Source organism: Felis catus, chromosome E3 (genome assembly GCF_018350175.1).
Source record: "Felis catus isolate Fca126 chromosome E3, F.catus_Fca126_mat1.0, whole genome shotgun sequence".
NCBI classification, from domain to species: Eukaryota; Metazoa; Chordata; class Mammalia; order Carnivora; family Felidae; genus Felis; species Felis catus.
In genome coordinates this window covers 34869395-34892503 of record NC_058383.1, presented here as the reverse complement: position 1 = coordinate 34892503, position 23109 = coordinate 34869395, and the positions used below count along the sequence as shown (strand labels likewise).

Below are 23109 nucleotides of genomic sequence, written 5' to 3'. Positions count from 1 at the left end.
CACATACGGATTCCTGGATTCTTTGTAATAATGCTGAGGCCTCTTTGGTTTACAACCTCTGTTCTGAAGAATGGAACTTCAAAGCTAAAAATCTGTTGTTCCCAGGCAAGCATTGGTGGTGGCAAGCCCACTCTGGTTATACGACAAGCTTGGTGGCTTGAATCACATTGAAAGGCATCTGTACACATTCTGATTGGCTCCCCACATTCCACTTGAGAGAATTAAGTGTGGTTTCTTTGCGGCCATAGTTACTGTAAGATACCACATTTTGATTCCACTCAGGCCTTTTCCAAGTCGGCTGGACATGAGATCTCTTTTTGCCTTTTACTGCTCTATTTTCCCTTTGTCCCTTCACTTTAACAGGAGCTAGAATGGGGGTGATTGCAGAGAAAAACCCTCTCCAAGATTTTTGGGCTTTTCTCCTTTGTCTCTTTTGTTAAAGGCGGCCATGGGGATTTGAAACTGAAAGCAAAACAAGACAAAAGAGGAAGTTCTCTTCTCAAACTGCCTAAAACCTGGCTGTGTTCATAAACAACTTTTGCCACCATTAGTAATTCAGCCGTGAAGTTTGCAACTTCTGCAGGCCTGATGGTCACTGCAAGAGGGTCACATTTTCTTTTTAATTTCTGGCTTCAGGGCCTGTTCATTACGATTCTGGTTACCTTTTTCCACCATGTACTCGGTACTTGGCATTCTTTATTTCCTCCTCCTTTGGATGAATTTATTCTAGCGTTTGGCATTAAATCTTCTAAGTTCAGGCTTGCTTGCTTGCCTTCTTTCTTTCTTGCTTGCTTGCTTGCTTGCTTGCTTGCTTTTCTTTTTTCTTTACTTTTCCTTTCCTTTCCTTTCCTTTCCTTTCCTTTCCTTTCCTTTCCTTTCCTTTCCTTTCCTTTCCTTTCCTTTCTTTTCTTTCTTTCATAGAACAGTCTTTGGTCAAGAAGTTACCTGGCCACAGTGGAACCAGAGTCTTTTTAAAAACACCAGTTGGGGCCGAAAGGAACAGATCAGGGCCATTGGTTCTGGGTGTTTCACTGTAAGAAATATTGCTTCTGGCCTGGCTACTTCAGTCTTGAGCTCTGTCCTTATTTCAGGAAGCATTCGTGAGAGTGCCTTTTCTTTATGTTTGAAATCTTGATGATCCCATGAAAGAAATGTGTGGATTTCCTCCAAATTGATTGTAATGGCTTGCTCTTGAACAGAATGATTCTTTACCTTACCTTTAGAAGTGTACAGGTACCTAGGTGAGTGAGAGAGGTGGTTATGATATATCCAGACCACTGACAGGACACATTGTATCACAGGACTGTTTTCAGAAATAACTACTTATGGAGTATAGGATTCAAATGTGCACAATACCCTTGTTTACAGCACAGCCTTCCTTCTGTTATCAAAATACATACCCTCTAGGCATGATGCATGATCTAGTGAAATCACTCATAATTGTCACCCAGAAACAGACCACATGACTTTCAGAACATGCAAAAGAAGCTTTCATGATCACCTCTTTGTAATAAAACAGAGATGCCTGCCCCTTTAGTGTTACTGGCAAAGTTCCATGCACCGTGCGGTTAGAAGCAATGAAGCCTTTATTTTTTTTATTTATTTATTTTTTTTTGGACCTGGCCTGGTGCCTCCTAACTTCTGCATTCCAGACATGAAGCCAACCCAAAGAAAACTGAGACGGTGCCTTTTCTTAGCCTCCATGTACACTCTTTGAACTAACCTTTACTTTCATGTTTTATGCTGTAACCGTTGAACATCGTTCACAGTTTTTCAGGGAAATATTATTTGATCTGAAACTGTCTGAAAATGCCTGGTACGTACCTGCTCCAGTGCATGCCTGTAAGCTTTTGGATTTTGTTCTTGATACAGCTATTGAGACCCCTCGCGTGGATTTGGAGTTGTCGTGGAACGCGGCTAACCATGGGTGTTGAGCAGACAAATGCGAGTTAATGTCTGCGAGCGAGCCGTGTCTGTTTAAACTGAACGTGTGCCAGCTGTGTTTACATCATTAGTACCAAACTTCCCAATTAAACTGTTGATACTATAAATACAGTATGCAACTGTCTTCGAAATGGGGCTCACACCAGTATTCTTCCTGCCCGTTTGCTTCGCCTGCTTCGCTGGCTCTGAGAATCACCCACCCAGTAGCAACTGCCAAAGAGGCAAACATTTGAGACCATTTCAGGGCATATGGTGTCATTGTTTCATTTAGGGAATGACACATGCTAGGATTACTTCTTGATTGGTTGGTTCTGTTTCAACCAGATCTTATTTTAAAGGGAGTGTTTTCATGTTGACTGCTTAGAGAATGTTCCGTAGATGACATTTGCTTCATGGTTTTGGAAGGAATTCTTTTCAAGCTTCCCCGCTCATAAATATGTGTGCTTTCATGCTCTCAGGCCCGAAATAAATATGATAGCATCTGTGTGGACTGAATATTCTGAGGAGGTTATATCAAAATCACTGCTTCTGAGGAGTTCACAAACGGGAGGAGTTTTTACTATCAAATTCAGGTCCCCTTGCAACGGCAAATCCTGCATTTCCCAAACCTGAAAGTTTTCTTCTTCTATTTTTAACAACTTTCTCTGCCCAAATCTAGGGCACAGAAAATGCTCCATAGAAGAACATTCTCTTGACCAAAAGGAAATTAGAGTGTCCATCAATTGCAGGGTGAGTTACCTATGAGTTTCTTGGTATTTCCATCTCTCTTGCTGGCACTGTAGTCCTCCCCTGTCCTCTCCCAGCCCACCTGCTTCTTTGTTTCTTCCTAGCCTTCTACTTCTCCGGGAAGAAGAGAAACATGTCCGCTCCACAAGACAAATTCAAGGTGCAGTCCCCTGACCGCCTCTGTATCCTGGGGGATGGGCACATTTCCATGACATAGCTTTGGATTCCCTTTTTCTCATCAAACTACTTTTGTTTCAAGGTTTTGAGCTCTTTCTCTTCAACTGGAGTGTGCATAGTTTTTTTTTTTTTTCTGCCTTTCCAGGGAAGGTAGATTTATTTGTATGTTCCAGAGGATAGCCTCTGTATGTTTCAAATAATTCTGTTCTCAAATCTTAGTTGCACCCTCTTTGCACTTATTCTCAGGGCCCCCTGGTGTCCTGTGTGTAGTGGCCAGGGGAGCTGTCTTCTCTTCTCTGTCTTCTTATCTTTGGTTCCTTTTCTTTCCCTCCCAGCCACTCTGTCCTCTGCAACATGGAGGCTGCTTAATGCTTTCTACCCTGGGGAAAAAGACAGAATGCAGAATCTCTTAGGGCAACAAAGGATGCAATAAAAATCCAGGCTGCAAAAGCAAATGGAATAATACAAAAGCTCAAAATACAAGAAAAAAGGATGGACATATTACTTCGTGTGGTTCCATTTATTTTTTTAATCACTAAAAGCACTTGCCCTAATTCTGCATCAGGGTAAATTTCCCGTCATGCTTTTCCTGGGCCATGTCGCATACTTTCACAACAACCCCCTCCCACCTGCACACTCAAAAAAGTTAAATAAATAAATACCCACTGTACTTCATGCAAGCTAAGAAAAAGGAAGAGACTCCAATGTCAAGGGGAAAAGATTTTGGACTATCAGATGCTTCTGATTCCAAGTCCATGTTCCCTTTTTTTAAAAGTATGAATCACAAATTGTTTGACGTGCACGTCTCCCTAGGACTATGAGATTTAGCAAATAAAGACAAACATAAGATAACAATAGTTGAATTTGAATTGTAGATAACATATTTTATTAAGTATAGGTGTGTCTTAAATATTGCAGGGGATGTAATTATCCTGAAAAATTTGAAATTTAAATTTAACTGGGCAGGGGCGCCTGGGTGGCGCAGTCGGTTAAGCGTCCGACTTCAGCCAGGTCACGATCTCGTGGTCCGGGAGTTCGAGCCCCGCGTCAGGCTCTGGGCTGATGGCTCGGAGCCTGGAGCCTGTTTCCGATTCTGTGTCTCCCTCTCTCTCTGCCCCTCCCCCGTTCATGCTCTGTCTCTCTCTGTCCCAAAAATAAACAAACGTTGAAAAAAAAATTAGAAAAAAAAATTTAACTGGGCATCCATGAGTTATTTGGCTGCCCTATTTGTAATCCGAAACCATGTTTCCGGGCCTAAATGTGTCAAGTTGCTTTCACCCCTTATAGAGTCTATTCGTGCTAATTGTCTAAAATCTATTTGTTTGTTTAACAAAATGGGGAATCATTTTGAGAGAAGTACATTTCAGCCCGAGGGCTAATCACAGCTACGCTGGTGTCTTGATTAAGATGGATATCCACCTGGAGGATCTTGCTTTTATCTCTTTGGACTTGACTTCTCTTCCATGGCCTCACTGTTCCTCTAGCTTTTGCTGGGGCCAAGGGCCGTAACCCTCATCATCAGATTCTACCTGGACATTTTATAATGAAAACCACACCTCTTCCAGGAGGTTTCTCCCAGTAGCTAGTGGAGTAGAGTAGCATAGGAGGATTGATCAGTTTACACACCAACCAGTTTTCATCTTCGCTGCTCAGTGCCTGGGAAAGTTATTGCACACACATAAAAAAAGGAAAATGGAACTAACCACTTGACCATACATTTTACCCCAGGCCAGTGCTACACCCTCTCACTTGGTGGGGTATCCAGCAAGATGGAAATCTGTGTGTGGTTCCAGTCTCTTGGTTCAAGCACTTCTCTAAGGATAAAACAACTTAAAATGCCTATCCTTGATAATAAAAGAGGAAAAAAAAAAAAAAAAACGTCTGACTTGGGGTACAATTACCAATGTGCATAACATGATTTATTCCATTTCTCTTGCTTATAAAACATTTCTATTTCTTTGCAGCAATTTGGTAAAATCTTAGATGTTGAAATTATTTTTAATGAGCGAGGCTCAAAGGTAAGCAATCTAATTTACTTCAGGATTGTTTAGCTTATTTTTAAACGTTTGCTATGCATAATGGAAAACAACTGCACTGTTTTAATTAGCACATTGTGAAAATACACTTTAGTGGGAATTCCTTTAGAGACCTCCTCCAGTTTCCAAAATGGTGGGAAATACATTGGGTTTAGTGTAAATGTATAAGGGGGGGGTAATTTAAAACTGCTGTTTTATACCTATCTATTTATCTATTTATATATATACTTATATATATATCAAGTTTCCAGAGGAAAATTACCCATGCTTAAAAAATAATGTTGTTGCTACATTTTTGTTTTTCAGTGATAATTATGTTCTTTATATTAAAAAGTGAGTTGATAGTCTCATGCGCAGGTAAATATGTGATTATTCTGTATTAATAAAGTGCAGTTATTTTCCCGGGTTGTAGGGGAGAAAATTTCACATACACCAACCTTTTGAATGTAACTGTTTTCCTTAGCATATTCACCACTCCACATGTTGCAATTTGCCATTGCTTTGAATTTTTTCCCCTATAGGAGACCAATTTTCAAGTAGATTTTCCTAGAGGTAAGAGTGTCAGTAAAAGTCGAGGGTTATATGGAAAGGCCCCTTCAACATGGAAATACATTAGGTTGGGGGGGAAGGCCCATGTCTCTCAATGTATCCTAATGTATCATTGTATCATCAATGTATCTCAATGTATCATTCAGTGGTCATCGAAATGCAATCCCCACAGGAGCAGCAGGATTTAGGAACTTACTTAGAAATGCAAATTCTCAGGGTCCAACCCAGCCCTAATCAGATACTCAAGATTGGAGCCCAGCAATCTGTGTTGTACGAGACCTTCCAGGCCTGTTGTTAAAGTTCTAAATCCCTGGTGCCAGTCCCCAAGCTGTCCAGAATTCCAAGCTCCCTTCTTACATCTTCAGACTGTGAAAGTGGATATTGGGACAAATCGCGTGCCAGATACAGAGATACTGGATTTAGCCCTATAACTTTCCTTATACAGGCGACTTGGGACCAGTCAGTATCCAGGAGGGTTAAGAGAAGAACTGATGTGGGGCGCCTGGGTGGCGCAGTCGGTTGAGCGTCCGACTTCAGCCAGGTCACGATCTCGCGGTCCAGGAGTTCGAGCCCCGCGTCGGGCTCTGGGCTGATGGCTCGGAGCCTGGAGCCTGTTTCCGATTCTGTGTCTCCCTCTCTCTCTGCCCCTTCCCCGTTTGTGCTCTGTCTCTCTCTGTCCCAAAAATAAATAAACGTCGAAAAAAAAAATTAAAAAAAAAAAAAGGAGAACTGATTTTTTCCAAGGGGGACAGTGCCAACTCTCTTGGGCATAGCATACCTCCTTCCATGAAGCAAGCATTTGAATGTATTATTCCCTGGGCAGTCTGCACACTTACCCTCCTGAATGGGATGCTGCAGATTGCTGTGAGGGAAGAAAATCCAGTGTTCTCCTCTCCATAGCCAAAATGATGTTGCAATATGCCAGATGAGGAAAAAAAAAAAAAAAGAATCAATTCATTATACTCTCTGGTTCTGCTTGTTCAGGGACCTTCTTCCTCCATAATTTTGGATTTTTTTTTTTTTTTTTTTTTTTTTTGTCATTCTTATTTATATCAGTGGTGGGACCTCTAGTCTGGGAGAGACATAAGTTAACTTTCTGCTTCTTGTGTGAAAATTATTACAGGGGCTGTTTCTATACCTGCAATGCAAAGTGCATTAAGAAAAAATGTGCCCTCGGGGCGCCTGAGTGGCTCAGTCAGCTGAGTGTCTGACTTTGGCCCAGGTCGTGATCTTGCTGTCAGTGAGTTTGAGCCCCACGTCATGCTCCGTGCTGACAGCTCAGACAGAGCCTGGAGCCTGCTTCGGATTCTGTCTCCCTCTCTCTTTGCCCCTCTGCCCGCTCACACTCTGTTCTGTCTCTCAAAAGTTAATAAACATTAAAAAAGAATTTAAGAAAAAATGTGCCCAGGGGCACCCGGCTGGCTTGGTCCATTGAGCCAGTGACTCTTGATCTCAGGGTTATGAGTTTGAGCCCCACATTGGGTGTAGAGATTACTCAAAAATAAAATCTTTAAAAAAGAAAAGAAAAGGGGCACCTGGGTGGCTCTGTCGGTTAGACATCCGACTTCGGCTCAGATCATGATCTCGCAGTCTGGGAATTCGAGCCCCGCATCAGGCTCTGTGCTGACAGCTCAGAGCCCGGAGCCTGCTTCAGATTCTGTGTCTCCCTCTCTCTCTGCCCCCCACTCACACTCTGTCTCTCAAAAATGAGTAAATGTCGGGGCGCCTGGGTGGCGCAGTCGGTTGAGCATCCGACCTCAGCCAGGTCACAATCTCGCGGTCCGCGAGTTCGAGCCCCGCGTCAGGCTCTGGGCTGATGGCTCAGAGCCTGGAGCCTGTTTCCGATTCTGTGTCTCCCTCTCTCTCTGACCCTCCCCCGTTCATGCTCTGTCTCTCTCTGTCCCAAAAATAAATAAACATTGAAAAAAAAATTTTTTTAAATGAGTAAATGTTAAAAAAAATTTTAAAAAGAAAAAGAAAAGCAAAAAATGTACACGGCCTAATCCCTTTCACTCAGGCCTGATGCGTTCCTGGCAAAATCCTAGAAGATGACCCGGAATGTTGGCCAACTTCCTTCTAATCCTGAGTCTGTAATGCTACTGCTTTGAAAGACTGCCTTTTTTAAAATTTCTATTTAATTTATATTTTGTTTTGTAACGTTTGCCCGTTGGAAAAAGCTATTTAATTCCTTTTGAGAGCTGTTTTGGGACATTAGAAGAATATCGTTTGCTATTTTGAAAGTACAGTGGGGGTACTATTTTTAATACTTCCCCCGTCCTTGCCGTGATTAGCCTGTCTCTGGGGCTTTAGCAACGAAGACCAGTTAAGTTTGCTGCATCCAGAGACTGACTTTGTGAACCTGCCTTTTCCTTTTGATTAGGAGACATCAAAAATAGCCTCTCTGGCTGGGTATGCTTCCTCGGAAACAACCCGTCTTGCAGGTGCTGACTGGAGTGTCATCCAGACAGTCCTTTGGGGCACCTGCTAAATAGGGACAGCAGCTCACACGAGGACATTTTTCATACTTGGCATCATCCTTTACAGGAAAGGGCCCTATTTAAAGGAACATTGCCATTTAAATAGTTGAGGAACCTGAACCATTGTGAGGACCTCATTTTCATCATTTGGTGCAGGAGGAGCAGCCAGGGGAAGTGGGTGGCCCTTAAGAGCTAGGAGCTCACCTTCTGGCCATTCTCTTTGGAGACGGTCCCCGAGGCAGGTCCTGCAGTGCCCAGTGAGTACGACTGTATGTTGGGGATATTTGGGGGTGGGGGGGTGTGCATGTTCATATACCTTATACAAACACAGACAGTGCCTATGTTATCCTGAGAATGTAGAGCATAAATGTATACACAGGTAGCAAGTATACGGGGAAACCACATTTTAAAAAGACGTGCCAGACTTTGAAAATAAGAATATGATAGCATTTAGGGGTCAGAGATCTTAATTTTTTTTTCCATTATGAGATTTAAAAACATTTTGTTTAGCTCTAAAGTATTGTGTTTGGGGGACACAGCCAGATAGAGCTACTTCCTTTTTTTTAATGTTTATTTATTTATTTTGAGAGAGAGAGAGGGCAGGGGAGGGGAAGAGAGAGGAGGAGAGAGAGAATCCTAAGCAGGCTGTGCACTGTCGGCATGGAGCTCGACGTGGGACTCGAACCCATGAACTGTGAGATCATGACCTGGGCCAGAACCAAGAGTCGGATGCTTGACGGACTCAGTCCCCCAGGCGCCCCTAGCGCGTAATACATGTAGGAAGTATACGGTCTGATCTTTGATTCCGTAGCTACCTGTGAGGACTGGTTCCCTTCCAGGTACAAGAAGACAGGTGAATTCATGGTAAGGGAAACAGAAGTGCTTCCTGTCCTCATAGATTTTCCTGAGTAGTTGGCGCGGGGGGGGGGGGGGCAGGGAGGGCACCCAAATGCAATATTGCAGGCTGTGCTGTGTGGCACGTAAGAGGCTACTGAGAAGCCAAGCAGGCAGACCCGTGTTGTGAGGGGTGGTAAGGCTTCTGGGAAGAAGGGACATTTAAGCTGCGAGTGAACTTTCTCATGAGTAGGAGTTTCCCAGGGAAGGGAAGGAGGTAGGTCAGGTGGTCTTCCTGGGAGAAGGAGCTGTGTGTGCAAAGGTGAGTGGGAAGAAGTGAGCTGTGAAACTCTTAGTCCCCCAGAAAAATGAATCTTTAGAGTGGTATCAGCAGCCCCCTCTTCTAGACAGGTCTTTGCACCAGCAACTGGAGGAGTTGGGTTTTCACGTAAGATGAAATCAATAGCACACTCTTCAGTCCTGGGTGCTTTAGAGCCTTGATTTAACATACAAAATGTTATTTTTGCATTGATACAAAAAGGAAGGTATCCCCCAAACAACAACGACGACAATGACAAAAAGAAGGTATGACCTACCCATATACCTCAAAACCAAAATGGAAAAATAATTGAGATATGGGAAGGTCAGAATTCATGAGTCACGAAAGACTTTTTTTTTATGTCTATTTATTTTTTGAGAGAGAGAGAAAGAGAGAGCAAGCAGGGGAGGGGTTAGAGAGAGAGGGAGACAGAATCCCAAGCAGACCCCGTGACGTCAGCACAGAGCCTGATGTGGGGCTCGAACTCAAGAACTGTGATATCGTGACCTGAGTGGAAATCAAGAGTCAGATGCTTAACCGACTGGCACACCCAGGTGCCCCAGGTTCACCAAAGGCTTTAAAACAAGCAAGTCACCCTGGCCTTGCAGCCCATCTTGGGAGCCCCGTTATCATGCACACATTACCAGGTCTCTTAGTCAGCTTTGTGCCTTCTCTCTGCTCCAGCCATCTCCTGAGGTGGCCCTGGGACCAGTGCCTCTCCTGCAGCAAAGACCATGTCCCTCCGCTCTGTGGGCCCCATGCGCTTGAGATCTGCACCCCCTTCCCATGCTCTCAGGCCAAGTCCAAAACATGCTTCTTCCATTTCCCCTCTTTAAGTCTGAGATAAAAATATCCAGAATGTTTTTAAGAACTCCACATTGTGCTTCCTTGAGATAAAAACCTGACCCTGATGTAGGTTAAAAGAAGTAACCTCAGCACTGGTCTTGGACTTACCCAGCACCTGCACTTGGCCGAGAGGGTACCTAAAAACTGCCAAGTCACTGGCATCCCCCCCCCAGATGAGAATTCTGGCAGTCTTCTGGCCCAGGGAGGCCACATCACTTCTTGCCTGTGGGGAGGTGTGACTGTCCAATGGAAAAGGTAGGACAGTCCCTTTGGTATTTGGGGACTGTCTCTGGAATAAGCACTTCTGAACCTGACTTTGTAGAATCTTAACTAGTCATCTCAACAGCAGGAAAGAGGTATTGAGGACCTCAAATTAAAGAAAAAGAGAGAGAGAGAGAGACGTTTAGCAGAAAGTGAGAGTAAGAATAAGAATCCATATATTTAGTATCTTATTTTAAGACAAAGGGAGAACTTAGGAAGGTAGGGAGCCACTTGCTTTGTAGTTTACGAACTTTCCATGGGATTCTAAACCTATTTCTATCTCCACCTTCGTGTGTCCCTGATGCACGTAGTGCTGATTTTAAGCCAGTATCGTCTGCCTTGGAGCCAGACAAGAATCACGATGACGTGATTCTTTGGGATGACGTTTGGCAGGTGGGTCGAATGTTCCGTTTCCCCGGGTGCTGTGATGCTAATGACTACTACCCGCGGATAGCAGTGAGGCCACAGAACCCTCCATTGATAAGACTTGGACTGTGCATTTTCTTTGCTTGCTAGGGAGAGAATTGCCCCTGCTATAGCCAGCGTCCTCGCTGCCCTTATCTGTTAGATGTATGACATTCTGTGCATGCTAGGTGGTTAGGTTTTGAGGGGAGGAAGTGGACATTGCCATAAGATAATGGCTGTACCCTTGCACTTTGGATCCGAATAACCAAGTCAGATAGATATCCACCTGCAAAACTCACGCCTCTCCATCGGCTGCTCCCTGGAAGTAGGCAACGTAGTATTCCACCTCATACAGTGAACCGAAACTGTGTTTGGATGGTGCCTGGTGATAGCAGAGGCCATGGAAATGGAGTTGCTGGACCACACAGTAGCTTTTTGAACAAACAGATTTCTGGGCTCCACTCTGGAGCTCTGATCAGGTAGCTCTGAGCCCTGTCAGGAATCTACTTAATACACTGTATTCCCCAGTGTCTTTCATTGTGCAACCAAGTTTGGGACCCACTGGCCAAGAGTCAGAGCCATTAATAGAGCAAACCCCCCAAATTGTGTCTTTAGTCCGTTGAAGGGTTATTATTTCAAAACTAATCAGTTTGCCAGTATATTTGGATACCTAATGTGGGTATGAGACCAAGCAGGCCCTTCTGTTATGGAGCATAAAGTCTCATATTGATCAAATAATCCAGACTTGTCCTACTCACAGATCCTCACTGTGGGAAAGATTATGAAAGATTCTTCAGTCTAGTCCTCCAGAATAAAGCTGCTTCTATTTTTTTCCATTGAGTTCTGTCACATAATCACTTAATTTAGCTTGAGTGCATCCACACCTGGTATCTTCTACCCATGAGCCCATATTGATGTTGGAAAGTCCTACTCAGGCAGACCATGGGGCAACACCTCTCTTAACACCCTGAGGTTTGGCAATCGCTTTAGCAACCTAGTGAGGGGTTGGGCGTTAGCACCAGCTGGTTAAGGATCACTTATTATTTGTAATTACTGTCTATTTCATTAATGAGACTGGACGTCAAACTGCCCCAGTTAAGCTTAAAACCAGCTGTCCCTTTACTGACGTTTACTCAGTTCCAAATAGGAATCCCAACACACTGCATTGTCTCACCCAGTTTACGCTGTGAGAACCAGAGCAAGTTGGGCAAATTTACGCTGGAATGGTTTCAAAAGGTTGGTGTATATTTCTGAACAAGATGTACAAATATTTTTAGGGGTTTTAAAAATAATGTGTCATATTTTCTGTACTCTTCTTAGGAACAGTGTCAGTGAAGAAAAAAAGGTGGCTTTTGACAATGTGACGTTTAGTGGGGTTGTTTTTCGAGGCTGAAATGTTAAAAACAAAGTATGCCAGTGGCGAAGTACAGGGTCTAGTCTAATTTGTTACCTATCAGTAAGAGAGGAAGTGTCCAGAGTGTTACTGTGAATAACATCCTATGAACAAAAGCTTCTTTATTTTCTACCTGTTGATTTGAGAAATGAATATCAAGACAGTGTGTTAGAACGTTACAGTATATGTATACACATTTCCCTTTTCGGTTAATGAAATAGCCTGGAAAGTTAACAGATACAGAAGGACAAATGTTTTTGAGGCGGGGTGGGGGTAATTAATACAAAAAAAGTTACTTGAACTGTTTGCATTGTTATTAATCCATTGATATTTATTTCAATTCATTTCATGTGATTATTTTGTTTATTAGATCAAAGAGTTTGAGATTTATTATAAAAAAAGGTCTTTCCTTTTTTTTAGGCTTCTAATTTTTATTTTTGAGAAGTAAAGGCTGTAAACTTGACCAATTTGAATAACCCTAAAACTGCATGAACGAGAGATGTTCTTAAAACCACACGGCATGACTCTGTAGGCAATGTTAGAAGATTTTGGCATTCATTGTTGAATTTCGTGCACACGTTTTATTTTATTTTATTCTTAATTTGCATGTCCAGAAAGCGGTTCCTTTTTTCCTCCCCCCCCCCCCCCCCCCCCCCGTTATTTCATTTTCTTCTCTGTGAAGACACTGTAAATTGATTTGGGTCTCATTTCTTTTCTGTTAGAGTTATTTTCTTCTGTAGTGTCATGTAGAGAGGTATCTTTGGTATCCTTCTTTGAATTCTTCAGGGGGTTACAGATCACGGGTGACAGAAAAAAAAATCTCGTTCACATGTGTCGCTTACTTATTGCACACCTTCGTATCCTTATAATTTCTCTAATTTGCATGTTACAGAACTGAAGCCAGGACAAGCAATAGAACTTAAAGCGAGAGAACGTTCCGCAGTGGTCGTTGACTGGAATAATAATCTGCATGTTGTTTTCCCTTTTCCCTCCTGCATGCAGGGATTTGGTTTCGTAACTTTCGAAAATAGTGCCGATGCGGACAGGGCGAGGGAGAAATTACACGGCACCGTGGTAGAGGGCCGTAAAATCGAGGTGCATGTCCAAAATATTTTCCTTTTCATCTTTTTCATAAATGTCTGCTTCGCGCTCATTCGTCGTGCCAGATGCATCACCGTGTGTTGTATGTGACCCTGTTCCCTCCTCACTGTTTATATATATATATATATTTATATATAAAAAGGAAAACTGGCCTTACTTTTTTTTTTTAAATTTTACTTTATCCTGTCATTCTTATTACTGATGAAAAGGTGAATGGCAATAAGGGAGACAAAGGAAAGGTTAATCGGAACTTTTTTTTTTTTTTTTTAATTTTCTGTGTTTTATCATTAATGGGTGCAATAGATTCCCAGCCAGGGGAGACAGAGTACAAAACAAGACAAAATACAGAGCAGTTTCTTTTTTTTTTTTCTTTTTATCCTTTTTTTTTTCTTTTCTTTTCTCTTTCCACTGCAGGGTTGACGAGGGATCCACAGTGGTGTCCAAATTGAGCCAAATGGTGAAAGCAGTAGCATTTGAATGTACAATTGTTTTTTGTTTTGTTTTGTTTTTTTTTAAATGAGAGGTCTTTGTCACTGAACCTTTCATTTTTTTTTTTTTTAAACAAGCCAGTTGGAATCTTTGTATCATTTTGATAATAAAGTGAATAACCAACAGGATTTCCTGTTCAATATCTGGCCCCTTTTCACTGAAAAAAAAAATAATAATGAATAAATATTAAAAAATGCTAAAATTTCGATACTCAGAATCTACTCTTTCTACCACTGGATCTCCCTCAACCTGGCCACAGGGTTATATTTGTTAAAACTTAAAAAAAAAAAATACCAGTTAAAAATGCTTTAGTCTTTGGAGTAAGATGTTGCATATTTTGCCTTTCATTTTCCCCCCCCTCGACGATAACGCTTAGGCCCCTCACCAAACTCTCAGTAACCATGGTAACTGTATACAAACCCATGCTGGCGATGGTGGTGAATGGTAAGTGGTGAAGTCCATCTGCCGCTTGACGTATTTAGTGCTGATTATCTATATACATATATATACCACGTGGATTTTTTTGACTTGTCGTATTAAGTTTTCTTGATGCTCTATTTTTTTGGGTACCGGTACGCCTGTAATTGAGTGTACGTTCTAAGCGAGCCTGGGAGGCACTGATTGGATTGGGATATGACAGTGCACATCTTACTCAGATTGTTAACTCCATATTGTGTTAAACGATGCACCCTCTTTTATCCTTTTGTTAGCTGTGACTTTCAAGCTTGAATGATCTTGTTAATTCTTGCTATGTCAAAGGCTCTTGTTCCTAGTGTTGAATGCTAGATGTTGCTTCCCCGATGGTTCTTCCTTCCTAAAGTGTTGCACACGGCTAAATCTTGTTTGTCCCTTTTTTTCTTTTCTTTTTTTTTTTTGTTTTTTGTTTTTTGACATTTATGTTCCCTTGTACCTTGTCTCTCCCCCCTTCTACTCCACTGCATGTTCCTTCATATGAATTTTATTTTGTGTTTAAAAATATTTATTGTTTCTGTGTTACCATGGAGTACATGCATGCTTTTCAATCTTCAATTATGCAGTTCCTTTTAATTTGCTTTTACTGTCTCCTTATTAAACTTTTAAATGATATGACATTGCTTTATTGAAATGATTTGTAAGTTAAAATGGTTATGAAGTAAATGTAATTATAAAAATGTATGATTTTGTTATGCATCTACTGCCTTTTATAAATTAAAATGCATTTTAGTTTTTTTTTTTAAATAAGTAATCACAGTCATAATGCATGCAACTAATTGAACTGTGGGCCAGTCCTAGCTTTTGTGCTCATTTGAGTTTTCTATGTACGTAGGTAAATAATGCCACAGCACGTGTAATGACAAATAAAAAGACTGTCAACCCTTATACAAATGGTAAGTAGAGATTGGCCTTCAACAAGCAATCATCTCTACCTCTGAACCTATTCAATGATGTAACCGGGGGATATGTTTCAACAAGCCACAGTCGCCTCACAGTGGCTCCCGTGCCCTAACTGCTGACCTGCTACAGTGAACCACCTGCATTGATCAGATACTTTTCAGGGACGACACATACCCGGGTGAGCACTGAGGCAGGGACAGAGTTGTCCGATCGCCACGTAGTCCCCGTGAAGCTATTGTGACACCGTCTGCCAGTGAGACTTCAATAATCATTCTTTAAACAAGATCATTTCAGGGCAGAGGCAAGTTTCATTTTTGGGTAGAGCGTACATGCCCTTCCTCCAGTCCCTCTAGAATAACTCCCATTTGGGGTGAGATACAGTAATTATTCAGGGTTACCTGGGTCACTTAATTTGCTGTTATTATAGTAAGTTGAGGGAGAATGGAGGTTTGGTTTGTTTCCTTCCCCCCCACCCCCAACCTCCTTGCTGATCCTTAGTCATTTCTGGAAGAGGGACAGCAGAATTTGGTTCTGGCATTGAGTCTGCTCTGGAGATATTAGGATTTTAAATGGCTTGGAGGGTGCTTCCTGCTGAGCTCCATAGCATGAGTGCGGTTTTTCTGTTTCTCTGGGTTGCCCAGTGCTGTTTGGGGACAGATATAGATGTTGCTGTATACTGCAGACCCCTTCAGGACAACGTATCTCTACTCGCACTAACCAAGAAGCTGTCTCAGAATTCCTCATAATAAGATCTCGCAACTGTACAAGAATTGAAAAGTTCCACCATTTTGATTCCGTAATCCTTCTCAGAATACATCTTTCTTAAGATACATATGGGGGGCAGGGGAAGCTGCCGGTATGCTAATCACATGCTTAATTGTGCCAAAAAGCTAGGTATGAATGTAATACAGTAGGTTTAATTATAACCACTCAGTGGAACATTATACCCACTAAAATGAGCAAGATAAGGAAGATGCAGGGCTTCCTGATGAGTGAAATTTTTTCTTAATGAAAAGGTATAGCATGATTTCAACTACACTATGGAAGGCATTACGTCAAAATGCTCACGGTTGAGTTGAATTATAAGACTGGAAGATGTTTTTCCTTTGTTTTGTAGGTTTTTAAAAAATAATATAGTTTTATTACTGTGATAAAGGAATGATATTTTCCATTTTTAACTTCTTAATTACATGTGTAACATGGAAATGCAGACTCATTTAAAAAAAAAAAGAAAAAATGAGAAAGAAACATTAAAGGAAAAGGTAAATATATTTTGAATAATGCCACTACCAGCTTGGTATTCTAGTTCCCCCTCGGAGAACACCACCATTAGATTATTGTGTGTACTTTAACTTTGCTTTTTTATGCATGTATATGTAATATATATTTATAGTATTCACAGTATTGTGTATGTGCTTTTCATATAAATTATGTCATGGTGTGCACATCATTTTTAATTGGCTTTTATAAATCAATATGGAGTTCGTTTGATGTTAATACACAGACCAAACCCATTCTTTTTAGTGGTCACATAAGATTCCATGAAATGGATATATGGGTTTAGTCTTACCTTCCATACTGATTGACATTTAATTATTTAAAAAAATTTTTTTTACATTTATTTAATTTTGAGAGACAGAGAGACAGAGCACAAGTGGGAAGAGGAGAGAGAGAATGAGACAGAATCTAAAGCAGGCTCTAGGCTATGACCTGTCAGCACAGAGCCTGACACGGGACTCGAGCTCATGGAGTGTGAGATCATGACCTGAGCTGAAGTCAGACACTTAACCGACTGAGCCACCCAGGCGCCCCATTTTTTTGTTTCTGTTGTTAAAAACGGTAGTATTAGCATTTGTTAGTTTCGGTTTTGGTTTTCCTTGTCTTGTGCCAATGGCTACCAATTTGGCTGAGTCAGTCCATTCGTATTTTTAAAGGGGGCCCATTACACAGAGAAATACTGTCAGTTTAGCAGGGTTCTAACTTGAAAGACCAGAGGATTTATCTATTCTGCTGACCCGGTTTCTAGCTGCAGCAACATCCGAGACATGGCCTGAAAGGGAATAGAAAATTTCCACAACAGACTCTGAATGCCCAGTGCTGAAATGAAGCAAACTTGTGATTTGTATGTCATGAAGCCTTTCTACTTGGGTAAAAACAAAAAACTCTGCAACTTGCCAGAGTTAATATGAGATGACATTGACCCGACTATTGGCCATTTCCTTAAATTATGAAGTAGCAACTGTGTGCGTATGTGTGTGTGCATGCACACGTGCTTCCACGACCACTGTCACGCATGTGCAGAGGTGGTCAGGTGTACTGTTCACGTGAGAAAATGAAGCAAGGGAAGCCAAATGTTATTCTGTAAGCCATATGGATGCATATTTATTTTAAAGAGTTATTGATCTGTGTCCCACCTGGGGGTTGAAAACTGTCCCCGTGGAATGTGGGGACACAATTCAAAACTCAGTCATTAAGGGACACCTGGGTGGCTCAGTCGGTTAAACGTCCGATTTTGGCTCAGGTCATGAACTCATGGTTCGTGAGTTTGAGCCCCGCGTCGGGCTCTGTACTGACAGCTCAGAGCCTGGAGCCCACTTCAGATTCTGTGTCTTCCCCTCTCTCTGCCCCTCCCATGCTCATGCTCTGTCTCTCTCTGTCTTTCAATAATAAATAAACGTTTAAAGAAAAAAAAAAAACCTCAGTCACTAATAGCCAACATCTCTGGAACACTGACTGTATGACATTCTGTTAAGCATTTTAAATGCACTGGGCCCACGTGAAATCCTCTAAAGAGGACATACTTATCCCTATTTTAAAGAGGCAAAAACTGAGGCTAGAAGACATGAAGTCGTTAGTGAAGTCTTTCTCTTTTATTATGAACAAAATCTTGTTACATTGCTTTCCCTCCATCATTTACAGAACTGCCCACAAATGGTAACTCACCACAGTAACAAAAAGATTGTTAAGCGTTCAGCCCCAAATCCCTGCCAGATGTTGGCATAAACATCCCACATCCCATTCCAGGTAGCCATGCATTCTTAGCTTCCAGCAGTAAGTCATGTGTGTTTCTCATACATGTTTCTGAAAGGGGGCATTTGGAGGCTTGTCCCATCACATGGGCTGAGTGCAGGATGCAAGGGGTGGATGGACCATGACAAGCAGAATTTACTTAAGAAACAAATACAAACCCTAATTACATAAAGCAGCTGGTTTCTGTAGAGGACACCATGGTGACTTTCGGTATTCAAAGAAAAGCAGTTCTCAAAGCCTGTCCAGTCCACAATTCATTAGTATCATCACTACAGATAAACTGCCCCATAAATTGCGACATGATTTAACCGAAAAGATATGGGGTCCTCTCAGATCCTCAGCAAAAGTGACTATGTTAAGAGGGAATATTATCACCACAAAAAAGGAAGGAAGGGAGGAAGGGAGGAAAGAAGGAAGGAGAAGGAAGGAAGGAAGGAAAGGAAGGAAGGAAGGAAGGAAGGAAGGAAGGAAGGAAGGAAGGAAGGAAGAGAGAGATGATGAATATGTAAATTAGCTTGATTGTGTGCATATTTTACAACATATATGTAATATCAAATCAACAAGTCGTACACCTTAAATACTTACAACTTTTAGTTGTCACTTATACCCCAGTAGAGCTAGAGGCAGGGAAGAGAAGATAAGTCAGGACCCACGAAGTCATGCTGAAATGAGAAAAATAAGTGACCAGTGAGATTCATATATTAGCCGTCTGATTTATCGTCACAAACCACCAACTTCCACTTTGGCGAATATACCTTCTTAGGATCACCACATTGTGAGGTCATCTTCACATGGTGAAGTATCACTGTCGATGCTCCCATCACATTCATGCATTCCTTCAGTTATGTGTCCAACAAGAGCTTAGGCAGCTGCAAAGTTTCCAGTGCGAGTCACAGCAGACCCTAAATGCAAGTAGGTGCCTGGCTACGAGGCTCTGCTACACAGATAACAAGCCCATCATCATGGTATTCCATTTCCTAGGACATTTACACTCAGATGTAAGAGAAGACTGTAGGATGACATACAGGGATCTGCAAACACTATCCAAGAGCTTCGCAAAGAGGGAACAAGGCTGCTTCTGTATTGTTGACTCCCCCTAAGGACAGCAGCCTTCAGCAGGAGCTGGGGTCCACTGTGTTCACTGCAGACCAAATGGTTGCAATGCAACACAAGTTGAGAACCACATTCTCAGGGATTCTCTGGATGTTGGACAAGCCTGGGTGTTGGATGTGGCTCTTTTTTTTTTTTCCTCAGATAGCTTGGGGAGGATGAAATTGGACCAAAAAATCCAAGACTATAGAGAGAGAAGTAGACTTTGTATCAGCTCTGCCTTTGACTGGCTACTGAACTGCAGGCGAGTCATTTAAACTCTCCACACACCGGTGTTCTCAAGTAGGAACTGAGTTATAATGGGACCTACTTTCTAGGGTATTTGTGCTTATTACGGAGATAAGTACTCGACACAGTCCCAGGGGTACAAAATGCCCTGAAAATTTAATTACACAATAATCTCAATAATAAGTAGTCATCTTCTTTTTTTCTGTAGATAGTAAGCTGAATTTCCTGATAGACATACTAATTTAAGGATCAAATATTCAGATGCCATCAGAGGCTAGCCGGTAAAATAGACAAGCAGGGAAGGTCTGAAAGACTCACCTTCTTTTTTGCACTTTCATTTTCATACTGGGCAAAGCAAGATAGTTTTCTACTAGAAGAAAAAACAGGACAGGATAACAATAAAAGATTGTTAATATTTGGCCTCAAAGCCAGGCATATAATAGGGAGCAGGTATGTTTGTGGCTAACTGGGGGCTAAGTGGAGTGGCCCTGGTCACTTCTAGCAAATTTGTCCGTGTGGGATTCTGAATCAAAAAAATGGTTATTTCTACTAAACTTTCAAGAAAACCAGAAATCCTGTATCTTAGTGAAATCTAAACGTTGGCAATGAATATATGTTGAAAAAAAAAAAAACACCACCACCACAGCGGGTGAACCAAACACAATGTGCAAGTAACTGTTCATTTTGGGTATCACCTCATGCACCCTTTCAAGTACCAAGACCCTGGCATCCTCAGTTGATATCTTTAGAAAGCATTGGAACAGTTCTGGGAAACCCCAGTGGTGTATTTAAGGGTGCTTTCTTGAATATGTTTCTTCGATATCCAACCCCACAAAGCCCTAAAGAAAACACATGCAGATTTTTTTTTTTTTTTTTGCGCATTCAGACTTGTCTTTTAACACCTAATGCAGCCAGAGTTAACAGTGTTTTTCTACAGCTGGCTGGCAGATGACCTTTGAGAAGCTAAATTTGAGGAGGGGGCTAGCTGATTTGGATGCAGTCCCTTGAGGCCCAGCCACAGAGGGGTCTCTATACACAGCTCCTGTGTCTAGTCTCTGCTCCATCGCCTTCTTGCATGGGGGGTCCTGCGAGGCTGGGAGCAGTGGGCTTTGTCAGCTGTTCTCCTTTGTTATAAGCCTCATTGTTCAGTTTAATGTCCTTGATCAAAATCTCTGAATTTGCAAGGCCTGAGGATGTACAGACTGCCTGAGAACTTAAAACCAGGATCATTTTGTCCATCTTCCTGACAGTGCAGGCTCCAGTCTCCAGCAGGGTTATCCCAAGGGTCTCTTCCAGGTACTGGAAGGAGTCACAGGGACTAGGAGGCTATTTGCATGCAATTTGCATACATTTACATAAGACGGCATGAGCTTTGTAAGTCTGAGCAGGGGTGATTCTCAAGGTCTGTATTCTTATTTCCTCTGCCTTGAAGACAGTCACCCCTAACAGGGTCCTTCTTTATTAGATGTACATCAGGAAGCAGGTCATTGGAGGTTAGAAGGAGATAGAATCCTAGCCAAAAGGGAATGAGTCTATTAGAAAAAGCTCTCTATTCCTTCTGTTCCTTTAGAGCAAAACTTAAGTAAATATTTATGGAACACCAACCATTTGCAAAACGCAATTTTAGGTGCTGGGCATTCACACTGGACAGCAGTCCTGTTCATTTACCATTAATTTTAATGAAAGAGAATGGTTATAAAAACAACTGAGAACAAGCAAAGAAAGAAAAATAAAGATGAACCCAGGTAGTGGGTGCAGAAAACAAAACTGGAAATTGAATCGGTGTATAGCTGAAGGGGGAGGAGGTGGCCTTGAGTAGTCTGCCCCAGGAAGACACTAGAGACCCACATAACATCAGGTCAACTTTATCAGGAGTTGTGGAGAGTTCTCCAAGCACAGGGAGCAGTAGATATAATCTAGAATGATCTACATTGATGTAGAATGATCTTGGGTGGTTTTATAAAGATTTAAAGGTGCAGTGTCCCTTTGGTTTGGAGAGAAGGGAACCGTGCTATGAGATGGTGGCAGCGGAGAGGAATGGACATTAAGCACATGGAAACATCTTTTCAAAGTCTAACCAATAGGATCTTCTGGTGGATTGTAGGTGGGATATGAGAGTAAGGGGAGAATCAAGAAGTTATTTTTCAAGAGTTTTGTTTTGAGGAACCAAGCAGATGGAAGTGTCATTTGCTGATGTGGGGAGACTTGATGAGGAGCAGGCCGCAAGGGTGTAGGGAGGTGAGAAGTTGGGTTATCATGCCTGTGGTGTGGATCAAAAAGGCCTTTGTTTTCCCTACAGTGGAAGCAGAGCAGCGTTGTTTAGGAAGAAGGGCCAGTGACAGGGAGCAGGACAAAACCTGCACTAGTGCTCCCATGACATTTCATTTTGTGGCTCACAGATTCCAAGCTGGTTTCTTGTGAAGGAGACCCTATCATTTACCTCCCTCAATAAATACTTGCAGACAGGAGATGGCATGTGTCTACTGATGAGGCAGAATGCCTTTATATATTAAATGAAATTTTTCCATGAATAGACTTGGCAAACTGGTAGGTAGTTGGTAAATAGATAGATAGCAGCATTAAGTAGCCTGCTTTGGGAAGACAATGGAGGCCTAAATAAGATCAGGTAAACTTTGTCAAGAGCTGATCAATGATGGATAGATAGATAGATAGATAGATAGATAGATAGATAGATAGATAGATACAGATGAGAGAGAAGGAGGATAGGGATAAATGATAATAGATGGATAGATGAATGGATAGATAGGGAGATCAATGGATGTACAGATAGGTAGGTCGGTAGATAGATAGATAGATAGATAGATAGATAGATAGATGAGAGAGAAGAAAGATAAAAAATGATGATGGATGGATGGATGGATCAATCAATGGATATATAGACAGGTAGGTAAGTAGGTAGGTAGATAGATACATAGAAGGCTTCAAGGAAATGAGGAAAATAAAGGCAGATGAGAGAAACATGATTTAAGATAGTCTTAGATACCTCTGAGAAATCTGTTTCTGTGAGAAAATGAAAGGCCATTGGCATAACTTAGAGTCTTAGAGAGTTCCATCAAAATTAATCAGTGGGTCAACATTCAGTGAATGGTGTGTCACAGGCCTGTGTGCAAAAGGGAGTATTTAAGGGACCTCATAAGGACATATACAAGAAACAAAATCTTACTTCACTAGTAACAAAAAGACCCTGGCTCCACTATCTGGAAAAGGTAGGGACACGAGCAGGGTGTAAGATGGGGAGCAAAAGGACAAAGAAAAAGAGTAATAAATTCATAACTTAATTATTCATTTAGTATGGGTCCTTATGTACTTCTTTCACAAATCTAGACTTCTGTGAAGGACTAGGGAAGGAGACCATTAAATATGTCGATATAATCCTGAAACTTTAATTTCAACCAGTTTTCTCTATTTTGGGCTTGATTCCAAGGTCTAGAAATGTAGACATTAGTTCCCATGTCCCCAGAAATTGGGTATTTTTTTTTTAGGAAGTAGTGGAATTTTAGTTGGTCAAACTGAAGTCATTTTCCACATTCATAAAACACATTTTCTGAAATGTGCCAGATAATTTTTATTTTTATATCACTATAGAAATTCCTATATGACAAGATGTGGTTAATGTAAGAGAGGAAGGTGTCAGTGTGACGTTTCAGAAACCGTTGGGGCAACACATCTCAGAATTTTATGTCTCTTTCTGGTGAAAATGGGGCCAGACATTTCCATTAATAAGCCTCCCAGGTATGCAAGCATAGCACTTTGAAAAATCCTATCTTAAGACCCTCCTGGGGGCTGTAA

At 41.7% G+C, this 23109-nt stretch overlaps 1 protein-coding gene across 7 annotated transcripts in view; it reads left to right on the top strand.

Annotated features, from left to right (window-relative positions):
- Positions 1-23109, top strand: part of RBFOX1 (RNA binding fox-1 homolog 1) — a 2060838-nt gene that overhangs the window by 1929924 nt on the left and 107805 nt on the right. For all 7 annotated transcript variants that reach the window (XM_023246535.2, XM_045047971.1, XM_023246513.2 and 4 more), the window contains 3 exons: positions 4812-4865; positions 12970-13062; positions 14864-14924. In XM_023246535.2, the coding sequence (XP_023102303.1) occupies positions 4812-4865; positions 12970-13062; positions 14864-14924 (208 nt within the window). The remainder of the gene's footprint in view (positions 1-4811; positions 4866-12969; positions 13063-14863; positions 14925-23109) is intronic.